This window comes from Eschrichtius robustus, chromosome 18 (genome assembly GCF_028021215.1).
Source record: "Eschrichtius robustus isolate mEscRob2 chromosome 18, mEscRob2.pri, whole genome shotgun sequence".
Lineage (NCBI taxonomy): Eukaryota > Metazoa > Chordata > Mammalia > Artiodactyla > Eschrichtiidae > Eschrichtius > Eschrichtius robustus.
Window position 1 is genome coordinate 16,376,194 of NC_090841.1, and position 13,635 is coordinate 16,389,828.

Consider the following 13,635-nt stretch of genomic DNA (forward strand, 5'->3'; position numbering starts at 1 on the left):
TCCTTAAATACAGCCCCTCACAGGATGCACAAAAGAGCCCAGGTCGGAGGATCAGCCATGAGAGGAGTGGGGTGAGCTACAGAACTGGTCAGAAGTTAGTGGTCCTGTCTATGAGAAAGGAATGGGGCCAAAGGTGAGAAGTCCGTACAAGAAGTAGCAGAAACCAGTGTTGTGGAACTAATGGCAGGCAGGACCCCAACACGTCTGGGTCACCATGACACACATGTGCCGAGGCCTGTCATTTCATGCTGTGATGCTTTAGTGAAGGGAGACTATTTTACTAAAGAAACTGGCTCTTCGCAGGGGATCCCACAGGGGCAAGTGTGGGAACAGCATAAGCCTGGCCTGGTATAGGGAACGATGCTCAAATAAAAGGGGGAAATAGTTGTGAGACTACAGTAGGATCATTAATAAAGGTCTGCTGAAATGTGGACTACGTACGTCTTTCAAAGAGTTAAACATTTTTAAAAAAATCTTAACATACAAAAACTGTGTTATAGCCTTCAGCACCCCCGCTCCCATCCCCCATTATTTATACTCAAAACATTTGGTCATCCTTAGTCTCCTCTGGTCTCTGAGTCTCTCCATCTTCCCTTAGTTTTCAGAACCCTGACATTTTTGAGGCGTACTGGTTAGATGTTTGGTAAAATGTCCCTCAATTTGGGATTGTCTGATGTTTTTCTCATGATGGGACTGAGCATGAGTGTTTGAACACCACAGACGTGAAGTGCCCTTCCCAATACATCCTGTCAGGGGTGTGCCATCTCCTCACAACGTTACTGCTGTTGTTAACCTTGATCTCTTGGCTCAGGCAGTGTCTGCCGGGGTCTCTGCTGTAAGTTCCTAATTTTACGTTTCCATGTTCTAGTCACTCTGAGTCACTAAATCCAGCCTATTCTCAAGGGGAGAGGATATTGCCAGGTATTCGGCTTCCATAAATACTGTATTTGATACCTCTTAGACATCTCAAATCTTAGCACTGCCCCAGGGTGGAAACATTTCCAAACCAACCAACACAGGGAACTTGAAACTATGTATAGTTATGGAGAGATTGAATGAATCTTGATGGGATGACAAATCCTTTTGAAAGTCAGATGGTTTGCAGGGTTTTGCTTATAACAGAATTTGAAGAGACTAATGGATGATTAGAAACCAATTTTAGTGATAGATTACTATATAATTCTTGACATACAACTAGGCAAGAATTGAGGGTCACTTTTAACAAAACTTCCAATTCCATTTACTTACTTACACGAATAAAGTTTTTCAGTACTTACAGCTTTAAAAAAAGAGATTAAAAAAAAGAGGTTTGATGAAATAAAATTATTTTTAAGAAAGGACAAGAAAATTTTTTAAACAAAATTTTCTGTCGGTTTCTACCGCTACCCCCTTTTTTTTTTTTTTTATAAATTTATTTATTTATTATTTATTTATTTATTTTTGGCTGTGTTGGGTCTTCGTTTCTGTGCGAGAGCTTTCTCTAGTTGCGGCGAGCGGGGCCATTCTTCATCGCGGTGCGCGGGCCTCTCACTATCGCGGCCTCTCTTGTTGCGGAGCGCAGGCTCCAGATGCGCAGGCTCAGTAATTGTGGCTCACGGGCCCAGTTGCCCCGCGGCATGTGGGATCTCCCCAGACCAGGGCTCGAACCCGTGTGCCCTGCATTGGCAGGCAGATTCTTAACCACTGCACCACCAGGGAAGCCCCCGCTACCCCTTTTTAGTGTGCATTGTGCATGTGCATTATACATTAGCTAGATCCCCTTAGAAGACACAGAAGTGCCTGCTCACCAAAAACCACAAAAAAACAACCCCTCCCCCCCCCCCAACAGCAATTTTCTCTTGGTGTCAGCAAGGTAACTCCTCAGGGGATAACGTTTCTTTCTTAATCCTGTAAGGGGTCACGATGACCCACTACTCACCTTGCTGGACTGTGTAAACTGTCAGTATGTTACTTTGGTGTACAGTATAACCTTTTGTCTTGAAAACTTATGTAATTGTGCTTTGGGCGGAACAATCCTCAGAGCTTTCTGAAAGACTGTCCCCTGGGTTATAATCCTCAGGTTGGCTCAAATAAAATTCTCCATTTCTTTCTTAGATTGACTATTGATTAATTTTTCATGGACAGACTCAATGTTGAACTTTGTCTATTCCAGCAAAAAGCGTTATCTGTGGATACTAATTGAGCTAATTGGGGAGAAGAAGAGGAAAGCCCATTCAGGTCTTTAAGAGAGAAATTTCCAATACTATTACTTTTTATATTTAATAAATATCAGTTCGTGATTTATTTGGATCAGTTGTGTACTACTAGTAATTTTAATGAATTTTTAAAAGCCTATTAGGTAATAGAAATTAATTTCCATTGATATGATAGGGTGATGGGTAAGATTTTGAATCATGAAAAACAGTACGTATGGAGATATGAGTTCAAGGAAAGGAATGATGTAAACTTTCTAATTCTTAAAGGAGAGCTTTCTTTCTTTTTTTAAAATAGGTATGGTGGGTTTCAAATTGCCGTGGTATTTAGATTCCGTTGGTTATGTTTTACTTGTGTCAATATTTATAATTGCTGGAAATTACATCCTTTCAACTGCTTAAACATGTAATGAAACGTTTCTGATGGCAGCTTGATGTGCAGTGGGAATGAGGAATGGGTAGGGGGCGATGGGGATAGGGTGAGAGAGCATGTTTGCAGACTACTGGGCAGTAGCCCGTTTTATAAGAGGACCCCATGGGAGGCCGCCAGCTGTGGCCAAAAGAGACGGGCTCCGTTCCAGTCTCCATCTCTTGACAGTATTTGAGACCGTGCACGAGAAACTCTCAGTCCAGCTCAGCTGTAAAACTGGGCAACTACTACCTGAGTCGGTAGTCGCAAGGAATAAGGAGAATATATGCAAAGCCTCTGGTACACCGTAAGCAAGAACGGGGAGCGGGAGCGGAATGCTTGTCTAGTGTAAGCAGAGGAGTCCCGACCTAAGGCGACGGAGGTGACGCGGCCGGGTCTCCAAACTCCGCGGCCGGCCCCCACCCCTCTTCCGGGTGGACTGTGTGGACCCGTCCTCTCGCCGCTCTGGCCCCGCGCCCCGCCCACCTTCCCTAGTGCGGCTCCGCCCCGGCCGCCAGCGGGCGCAGAGGCGTCTGGAACCCGGACCCACACGGGACACTACTCTGGCCCCGCGGAGCCGGCGGAGCAGGTATGCTGTGGGTGGCGCCCTCAGTCCGAACCCGGAGCTGCCCCCAGGGCCTCCGGGAGCCCCGAGGAAAAGGTGGAGCCCCCGCCCGGGAAGACGCGAGCTGCAGAGCGGCGGTCTCCGGTCCCGGGCCGCGTCGGTCTCCATGGCAACGCGCGGCGCACCCAGCTCCTGGCCCCCGCGGGAGTTCTGCCGCCTTCCCGCCGGCCGCCTCCCGGAGAGTGTTTCTAAGGGAGAAGGATTTTTTTCCCCGAAACTTAGGGGCTTCCACCCGCTGGTGCCTCTTGGGCGGGAGCGTCGCGGTCCCTCAGTTCCTGCGCAGGTGCCCTCGAGTTCCGATTCCGCCAGCGCCTCCCTCAAAACCCGGCCCTCCAGTGTCCCCAAGCCTTCCCTAGCTGCGGAGCTGGCTTCCAGCCCCATCCCACCTAATCGTCCCCGCTTCCTGCACTGACAGATTACTCAAAAAACATAACCTGCCTACTCACTCAGGTTTAAAAAATCAGCATGAGCCCGCGCACCGTGATGAAGAGTGGCCCCCACTTGCCCCAAATGGAGAAAGCCCTCGCACAGAGACGAAGACCCAACACAGCCATAAATAAATAAATAAATAAAATTAAAAAAAAAAAAATCAGCATGATGCCCTAAATGTAGTATTGAATATAACGGGGAAATGCAGTGGAGAAGTTTACCCAAAGCCCCGGAGGCTGGCGGCTGGCCGAGGGCCGCCCGGCCGCGTAGCTTCCAGAGAGGTGGCAAATGGTCGGAGGCAAGTGCTGGGCCGCCAGGACCTGCCCAAGACAGTTCAGAAACAACCCCACTGGGAATTACTGGCCCGTTTTTTGCCCACGGGCTATTGAGGGTGTACCTGGGTTACAAGCACCGTGTTCCCAAAGAAATGGTAGAGAGGAAGGGACCACACCATTTACTAACCCCCGGAGAATTCACCTTCCCCTCTCGAGAAGCCAGGTCCCTGGGCTGAGGGTGACAAACCCAAATCAAAGGAGCTTAGGCACCAAAGGGAATGTTAGACCTTTTAACTGGAGATTCTGACTGGGTAGGTCTTGGATGGGGCCCTTGTATACTCTGGCCTTACACACCCTCCTGCCATACCGAATCTGATCAGACGAATCTAAATGCCACAGTGACTCTCTTTATTATAAAGTCTATATTTCAATCTGTAAATTCTTGGTACTACTGCACTGGAAGAAGTAGTGAAGTAGCAGGGAGTCACCTGATAAGGACAGCTGCAAACTTTTAGGTCTCAGCTACCAGGAGCAGCGTGGCCAGTGGGGGAGTGATTTTCCAAAACGGTGAACAGTTCCTGGTAAAGTTCCGAACAAGGTGCCATCAAGCCTTGATTTACATGTAGTTGCATTCCTCGCAAATTCAGTGTTAATTAAAACTGTGCAAAATATACTTTGTATTTAGATGTAAAATAGTTTGGTTGTAGCCGCAGATAATTATAAACGGATTTTTCCAAGCACATGAATGTGTGCGGAGACTTTTTAAGGTTGTAGGGGCGCTGGAAAATCCTTTACTGTGCGGGACCGTCCCTAGCATCGCAGAATCTTAGTATCTCAGGCCCCAATGGCTTCTAAAAGCCGTCGTGCCTGCCTCTCCATCTCTGCGAACAGAAAAAAACTCCGTAAGTTTCCAAAATGTCCCCTAGGGGGCAGTAACGCCCCACTGAGAAAGGCTGGACTGTAAAACCACACAAGCGGAAGGACAATTCCTGCTGCCTAGAGGTGCCCAGACGGGCATATTATATTTTTCTTTCTCAGAACAATCTTGAAAAATAGGTATTGTTATTTCCATTTCAGAAATTAGGAAAGAGAGGTTTTACGAATTAAGTTACTTGCCCGAGATGACAACACTAGGGTGTATCAAAGTTGAGCTGCAGCCCAAGTCTGACCTTGGAGCTGACTAAGCTCTGTCTCACTTTGGTTGTTACCTGTGGCCACAAGGAAAGTTGTTTGATTCAGTCTCTGCGAAATTAGAATGCAAGTTTTAGCAAAATGAGTTCTCTTACGTTGTAGTGGTCAGTTTTCTGACTTTGTTCATATTTATGAAAAGTGTGCAATAAAATTTCATTGCTCTCATTTCAGGTAACTCCATGCATTGGAGACCATGGATAAATATGACGTGATTAAGGCCATTGGGGAAGGTGCCTTTGGGAAAGCATACCTGGCCAAAGGGAAATCAGATAGCAAGCACTGTGTTATAAAAGAGATCAATTTTGAAAAGGTAAAGTTAAGAAGTTAAAATTCCTGTTCATTTTCAGCGGTATATTCATCTGGCTTTTAATCCAGTTTGTCAAGGAAACACATCTTTTTTTTTTTTTTTACAAGTATGAGTGAGTTGACTTTTGTTTGTTCAGTCTTCTAAGTCCATTGTCCAAACAGCAACCAATGATCTTATTTTCATTTTTATTTTTAAATTTTACTTTTATTTTTTTTTTGGCTGAGCCATGCGGCATGCGTGATCTTAGTTCCCCGACCAGGAATGGAACCCATGCCCCTGCTGGGGAAGCAGGGAGTCTCAACCACTGGACTGCCAGGGTAGTCCCCAGTGATCTTATTTTTAAAAAAGAAAAGAAAGAAAAAAAGGAAAAGAGAAAAAGATGTTCTCGCCCTGGCTTCTATGGTATACCTTACAGTGATAACATCTTTTTTTTTTATATCCTATGGCACGTCTGTGAGATGCCCCCTCCTCCGTTGCTCTAGTTCCTCTGTTTTGCTATGCGCTTCCTCTGACTGCCTCTCCAAATTCAGGTCACCTCCACAAGGAGACCTTCCCCAAGCATCCTAGCCAAGGTAGCTCCCTGACTTCAATCACACCACCTTATCACACCACCCTGGTTTATTTTCTTAGTAGCATTTATAATGATCTCGAATTACTCTGCTCACTTATTTCTTGTCTATCTCCTTCCCCATGCAGAACAGTGCCTGGCACATAATAGGTGCTCGAAAATATGTATTGAATGCATTGAAGGAATGGAGGAAAACCATATGTTATTGTTAGTCTAATGGTTTTGGAGAATAATTAAATATATCTAATTTAAGAGGAATCAATTTTGCTAAATTCCCCTTGGTTTGTGTTTATGTTACCCTCTCTAGTGGCTGTGTTCGTTTCAGATATATGGGGATAATAGTGTCCATTATGGGCTAGAATACATGTTAAGGCAAGTCTCGTTGGTTGCCTTCTGGAGGATTTATCAGTGAGAGGAGCAGAAAAACTTCCATACAAAATGGGTACAAAATGGATGAATCAAGTTGCACTTATGTGAATGTACTTAGTGCCACTGAACTGTACACTTAAAAATGGTTAAAATGGTATAACTTTTATGTTGTATACATTTTACCATAATTTTTAAAAATTGGGAAAAAAATAGGGACTTCCCTGGCAGTTCAGTTGGTTAGGAATGGGTGCTTCCACTGAAGGGGCCTGGGTTCGATCCCTAGTGGAGGAACTAAGATCCCGCAAGCCGTGCAGCATGGCCAAAAAAAAAAAAAAAAAAGAAAAAAAAATTGGGGAAAAATAAAAGGACTTCCCAAACTTACATTAAAACTCAGGTGTAGATGATTAGCTTCAGGGCGAATGCTTTATTTACCAATACAGGTCCCTTTTCATGGATCCACCGCATATTTCTGCTAATGTCCTCTTAGTCTAGTGGCCTGTCAGAGCTTCCTTCCATGACCTTATTCTGCTCACTCTCTTTTGTTTATCTGACTGCTCTTTCTCCGGCCTCTCTGTCTCCTCACCCTCCGTATGTCCCCAACCACCTATCCTTTGCCGACTCTCTTTCTGTGTACTGTTACCTGACAGTCACCTCCCTTCAATCTTTACCACTAAACAGATCACTCTTAAAACTCTGTCCAGCCTTGGTACCTTCCAGAGCCCTAGTTGTGCATTTCATTAGCCAGCTAGATATCTTCGGGTAGTATCTGTATGAGTAATCTACTGCTGTGTAACATATTACCCCAAACTTAGTGGCTTAAATAATAGTCACTTATTATCTCACAGTTTCTGGGCATTAAGAATTCAGAGTGAGGGGTGTTGAGGAGCATCTTGGAAGCTAGCTAACACAATTGTACCCCAAAGTAGAAATTTCTCACTTTTCTAAGCAGATCCAGGTCACCCACTCTGTGCTGCTCTGTGTTAATGACACCAGTATTTTTATGATATCCAGGCTCAGAACCTTGGGGTCATCGGTGAGTTTTTTCTCTCTCCCCATCCAATTACTTGCTAAATGCGGTTGACTCTTTCTCTCCCTTGAATTTGTTTCATTCCTTTTGTCAGTGGCCTGGGTTACTTGGATCACTTCAGTACCTTTCTCATGGCTCCAGCTCTCATGTAACAAAATCTTGGGAATTCTCCCCCCAGGCTCCCGAACCTTCACTGGGACAGAAGTTGTAGAGGAAAAGATGGCTAGATGCATCATAATCTTTGACTACACTAAAATATAAAACTTCTGAATGATGGAAAACCATCATGAATAAATGGAAAGAAAACTGACAGAATGCCCAAAATACTTGCAAGTGTTGACTAAAGTGTGCTAGCTTTTTTTTTTTGGCCACGCGGTACAGCATGTGGGACCTCAGTTCCTCCAACAGGGATCAAACCCAGGCCCTTGGCAGTGAGAGCGTGGAGTCCGAATCACTGGACTGCCAGGGAATTCCTTGTGCTAGCCTTTTATAAATCTTAAAAAGAAAAAAAATTATAACTGAAGAAGTCATCATAAACAAATTTCAAACTCATTAGAAAACTAAGAAAAGTAAAACAAATCTATTGATTTATATCACTTTTTGCTGATACAATTGGAAAGGATTGAAAAGAATATAAAAGTGGAGGAAGCAGGCACTCTCTTACTCTGCTGATAGGAAGGTAAATCATCCTGAGGGAAATTTATCAATACGTATCAAAGCCTTAGAAGGATCCATGCCCTGTTTGTATTATTGACGAGGAGTAAGGTCCGAAATACGTTGTAAAGATGAAAAAAAATCAGGCCACAAAAAGTTATGTGTATATATGTATGTACTGTTAATGTCACACACACACACACACACAAAACATTAACAGTGGTTATTGCTGATTGGTGGGATTTCACCTCTATCATTTCTTTCTGCATGGTCAGAATTTTTAATATGCAGCATATATTATGTTTTTAAAATTAAGAATTGTATTATTTGTATAAGCAGAAAAGGCTATCTTCATCTTGATAAAGAAAAGAAAAAAAAAGTATGCATCCTAAGATCTAGTAGTTCACCTTCTGGGATTGTATTCCAAGGAAATACCCAGAAATGTGCAGACAGTCAGCAAACAACCTAAATGTCCAACAGTTGGGGATTGGTTAAGTAATTTGTGAAAAGACTAAGCTGTTCGTCAAAATCATGTTGTAGTCAAAGTATTGACATGAGAAGTATCATAACTTTTGCTAATTAAGAAGATAGTATGTGTACAATGATGCAATCTTTGTAAAAATATATGCGTTATCTCTCTCTATAGGTATGTATATTCCCACACATATCTGCCCATACATATAGGAAAGACCTACTTACTACATTATTATCGAGGTGGAATATGGGATTATGAGTAATTTTTGCCTTGTACTTTTATATCATTTCACTCTTCAGATTAGTTTTGTCACCCCTCTCTGATTTGTTCCCAAATTCCATTTTCAACCTCCCCTCACATACTCTTCCTTTTTGCCACGTGCAGATCCTTTGCACCGCAGCCTCTGTGCTCACCCGAGGGCCTCTTTCTTCCCAAAAGGTCTTTGCCTGCCTATCCAAGCATCAAGATCCCACTTGTTCAGGGCTGAGACTCAGTACACCTTGTAGAACCTTCCAAATCTAAGTAACCTCTCTTTCTCTGTAAACTCCATAGCTTTTTATCCGTACTGCTGTATGGTACTGATTGCTGTCTACTTTGCTGTGCTTTAGCTGTTTATTTTGTGCCTTCTCCTCCTTATTAAACTGTATATTCTGTGCAGGCAGAATCCATGTCTTTTGCATCTTGGTATTCCACACAGCAGCTAAGAATTCTTTGCACCAGTAGCGGGTCAATAAATTCTTATTGGATAAATAATTCAATGCATAGATACTTCCCGACCTTCTAGCTCTGTTGTTAAGCTGGTACATATTTAGGAATTATAAAACCATTTAAATTCTAAGTAAAGAAAAAAATATGTGAGAGGTGAATCCTCTATAAAAATATATATTAATGCATTTCATATAGTCTCTCCCGTTCTTCAGTATAGATAATAAAAAACTGTATATTTCTAATAGAGCAGTGAATTTTTTCATTCTTCTACTTCATGAACCACCCTGGTCTCCATGCCATAAATAAGTAGAATTTCTATTGGGCCTCGTTATTGTTGCTTTCCCGTATCTCTTTGTGTTATCAGATTTGCCTAACAACATTTGTGTCACAGTATTAACATTTATTACTTATTTTTTTCTTTTTACTCTAATGTACTTTTTCATTACTTCTCATCTGATTTACATTTCTTCTCAGCTCTCCAGAACCTCTCCACGAAGCGAACTCTAGACCCCAGAACTTAAATCGCTTATTTTCTTACAGGTACCAAAAAGCTCTATATTTTCTCTCATCATCCTACAAGTATCAAGCATATTCTTTTATTTCTTGCCTTCAAAAATGCATTGTATCTTTTCTTGATTATAAAAATTAAAATGTTCATTGAAGAAATTTTGAAAAAAACGGTAGGGAAAAATAAGGCTATTTAGAGGAAAATGAAAATCACTTTTAACCTCTCTCTTCATCACTATTAACATTATGGTGAACTTCTCCCCAGGCTATTTTTAATGCATAAATGTACCTTGTAAGTTATTAGAATATATTAGATGATTGATGTCATGGTGGATATACTCTTTTATAGCAGCTTTTTACCCTTAGTATATTGTGAATATTTTCTCATGTCATTCAATGTTTTCATATAATAAAATGTTCTCATATAATATCATTCATTGTTTATAGTAATAGTGGGTGCCTAGCAGACCTCATGTTATCCCAGGTGTTTTACATATATTAGTCAAGTTAATCTTCACAACAACTCTAGAGGTAGATCTCATTACCCTCACGGTTTAGGTGAAAGGGCTGAGGCTCAGTGAGGTTAAGTAACGTGCTCAACAAGGCGCAGTGACCAGCAAATCCTTCTACCTTTTCCTCTGCTCTTCCTGCCAGCCCTTCCCTGGAGTTTTGATGACCGCCTAGTGTGACATTAGGTTAAAAATACCATCATTTATCTAACTCTTTTTCTATTTTCAGAGAGTTACGTAAAGTTTAAAAACTTTTCAAATTTAAATGAGGATGAGAAATTTGGGAACTCACACATTACCTGTGGGCCAAATGTTGAAGGCCATTATAGAGGGAACTGTGGAGAGGACCAGTGACCCATGGAGGCCAGAAGGGTGGGGCAGCCGGGCCAGAAGTCAGTGTAGATATGACAAAGTGTCAAGAATGAGGAAGAAAAGGTAGAAATGAGGTGTGGCCACTGCCAATGGCACCAAAACATTTGAAAAATATTGTCCGTAGATGGTAAACAGAATAATAAGAAAATACATCAGGGAGTGAGGGGAGGAGAGAAATAGGTAAGGCAGGTTAAGGGGTACAAGCCTCCAGTTGCAAAATAAATGAGTTATGGGTATGAAATGTACAGTGTGGGGAACATAGTCAATACTTAATATCTTTGTATGGTGACAGATGGTAACTAGACTTATCTTGGTGATCACTTTGAAATGCACAGAAATTTTAAATCACTGTGTTGTATGATGGAAAATGACATAGTGTTGTAGTTTTTGAATTTTACTTCAAAAACAAACTCAGAAAAAAAGATCAGAATTGTGGTTACCACAGGCGGGTGGTATGGGAAGGGAGAATTGGTTGAAGGTGGTCAAAAAGTACAAACTTCCCGATACAAGGTAAATAAATACTAGGGATGTAACGTACAACATGATAAATAGAATTAACACTGCTGATGTTGTACATGAAAGTTGCTGAGTAAATCCTAAGAGTTCTCATCACAAGGAAAAAATGTTTTTTCTATTTCTTTAATTTTGTATCTATATGAGATGACGGATGTTCACTAAACTTATCGTGATGATCATTTCATGGTGTGAGTCAAATTATATGCTGTACATGTTAAACGTATACACTGCTGTATGTCAATTATATCTCAATAAAACTGGAAGGAAAAGCAATAATAAAAGCAAATTAGTTTTTTAAAAAGAAAAGAAAATACATCAAATCTAAAATGAAGTCACGAGAGACATTTTATTTGAAAACGAAAAACGTAGTAATCTTAACATAGAACTTTACCGGTCTGATTTACGTGATATATGACATTTTACTTTTTTTAGATTTCGTTTGTTTCTTCTCAGCAGTGATTGCTGCTGGAACATTGCATTTTGTTTTTTTGTTTTTTTTTTTACAAATTCCTTTGTTGCTGAAAGATAAATATTTAAATAACTTTCCTCCAGATGACTAAATAATTGACACAGTACACCAATCCAGCAGAAATTTTAATACAGCAGAACTTCACCAGAAATACTTATTTTCTTGTTTCTGATTGTCATTGACAAACCATTGACTAGATATAGGACACTCTAATTCTAGAAATGTCATTTCCTGCCGTTGAGAGATATGTTGCAGAAGTGCCATTAAAAGCCAGTGAAATCCTGGAGTATTTTCGATGACAGTGAGTAAAAAGCATTCCTTGAAAGCGAATTATCTTTACAGACTACTCTGTCTCTTAATATAATTTAGATGCCCATCCAAGAAAAAGAAGCTTCAAAGAAAGAAGTCATTCTTCTGGCGAAGATGAAACATCCCAACATTGTAACCTTCTTCAGTTCATTTCAAGGTTTGACTTTCTCATATTCTTAAAGTATTTTAATAAAGTGTGGGCATGTAGACTTCTGTATAAGATAGTTCCTGAGAACTGTGTATAAATTAATTTTTGTAACTGGATTCATTTTCCCATTTACTTAAATTGTAATTTGAGACATCATCTTTATTTCTTCTCTGGTGAGTTTTTGTAGGCAGCTTTCCTAAATTTTCTCAAGTTTGCCCACCTGCCTTTAATTCTCACTCCCTCAGATAGTTAACGATGGGTGTATTAGCTTTGCTGCAGTAAGAAATTTCAGTGGCCTGCAAGAATACCATCTGTGTCTCACTCACATTACATGTTGGCTATGGTTGGGCGGGGTCTTTATTTTTTAAATTTATTATTATTATTATTTTTGGCCGTGCCTCATGGCTTGTGGGATCCCGGCAGTGAAAGTGCACTGCCAGGGAACGCCCAGGAGGAGTCTTCAAGTCGGGGGTCCAGCCTGAAGGAACAGCGCACATATGGAGCCAGCTGTTTTCCTGAGCAGGAGGAAGGAGCAGGACACAGAGCCCGCCACACCCTCACTCTCAGATCCCTGCTAGGATGTGACGTGTTTCTTACTTTCCTTATGTGCTCACGTTCTGGGTGCAAAGCAGCCATGCAACCAACCGCGGGAATGGGGTGATGGTGGGGGAGGGTACACTCTGCCTCTGTAAGTCCTTGTATGTCCCGGGGCAACAGGGAGGGCTGTACAATTCTCCTGCAGAGAGGCAGCCAAGCAAACGGCCACGATAGAGGGGAGAAACCTCAAGGAAGCAATTCCCTTCTCTGTGCGCCTGAATACAACATCTCTTCTGCCTCTATCACTTGACTCCAAAGGTTAAAAAAACAAAGCAAAACACTAAAAACACCATAAAAGGAGCGTTGGTCATTCATTCAGTTAAATTTTTTTTATTTATTTATTTTTTTAATTTATTTTTTGGCTGTGTTGGGTCTTCGTTTCTGTGCGAGGGCTTTCTCTAGTTGCGGAGAGCGGGGGCCACTCTTCATCGCGGTGCGCGGGCCTCTCACTATCGCGGCCTCTCTTGTTGCGGAACACAGGCTCCAGACGCGCAGGCTCAGTAGTTGTGGCTCACGGGCCTAGTCGCTCCGCGACATGTGGGATCCTCCCAGACCAGGGCTCGAACCCGTGTCCCCTGCATTAGCAGGCAGATTCTCAACCACTGCGCCACCAGGGAAGCCCTCAGTTAAATACTGATCGAGTGCTTACGTTGATGCATTTTTCTAGGTGCCAGGAATACAGCAGTGAACAAACACAACAGGCACAAATTCCTGTCCTCGTGGCTCTTACATTGTAGTGGGAAGAGACAGGCAATAGACACATATACAGCATGTCAGGTGTTTAAAAGGCTGTGACGGGGCTGTGTCCCCGGTTCACCATGGGCATCCCCATCCCAGCACCCAGCACTGGGGGTGCTTGAATTCACAGGTCAGAAGTAGTTCATGGAGCAGGAATGTTACCTAGATATCTTCAAGCACCATCAGGGGTGTAAAAATCAGTAAATAACTTTTAAAAGCTATTTTTTGAGCTTTTACACTG

At 42.1% G+C, this 13,635-nt stretch overlaps 1 protein-coding gene across 1 annotated transcript in view; it reads left to right on the top strand.

The window, feature by feature from the left end:
* Positions 1 to 13: 13 nt before the first annotated feature.
* The window catches only part of NEK5 (NIMA related kinase 5), a 64,508-nt gene continuing 50,886 nt past the window's right edge, over positions 14 to 13,635 (top strand). Inside the window, 3 exon segments of the mRNA XM_068526459.1 lie at positions 14 to 921; positions 5,293 to 5,431; positions 11,972 to 12,068. Of these exon segments, the coding sequence (XP_068382560.1) occupies positions 5,315 to 5,431; positions 11,972 to 12,068 (214 nt within the window). The 5' untranslated portion in view covers positions 14 to 921; positions 5,293 to 5,314.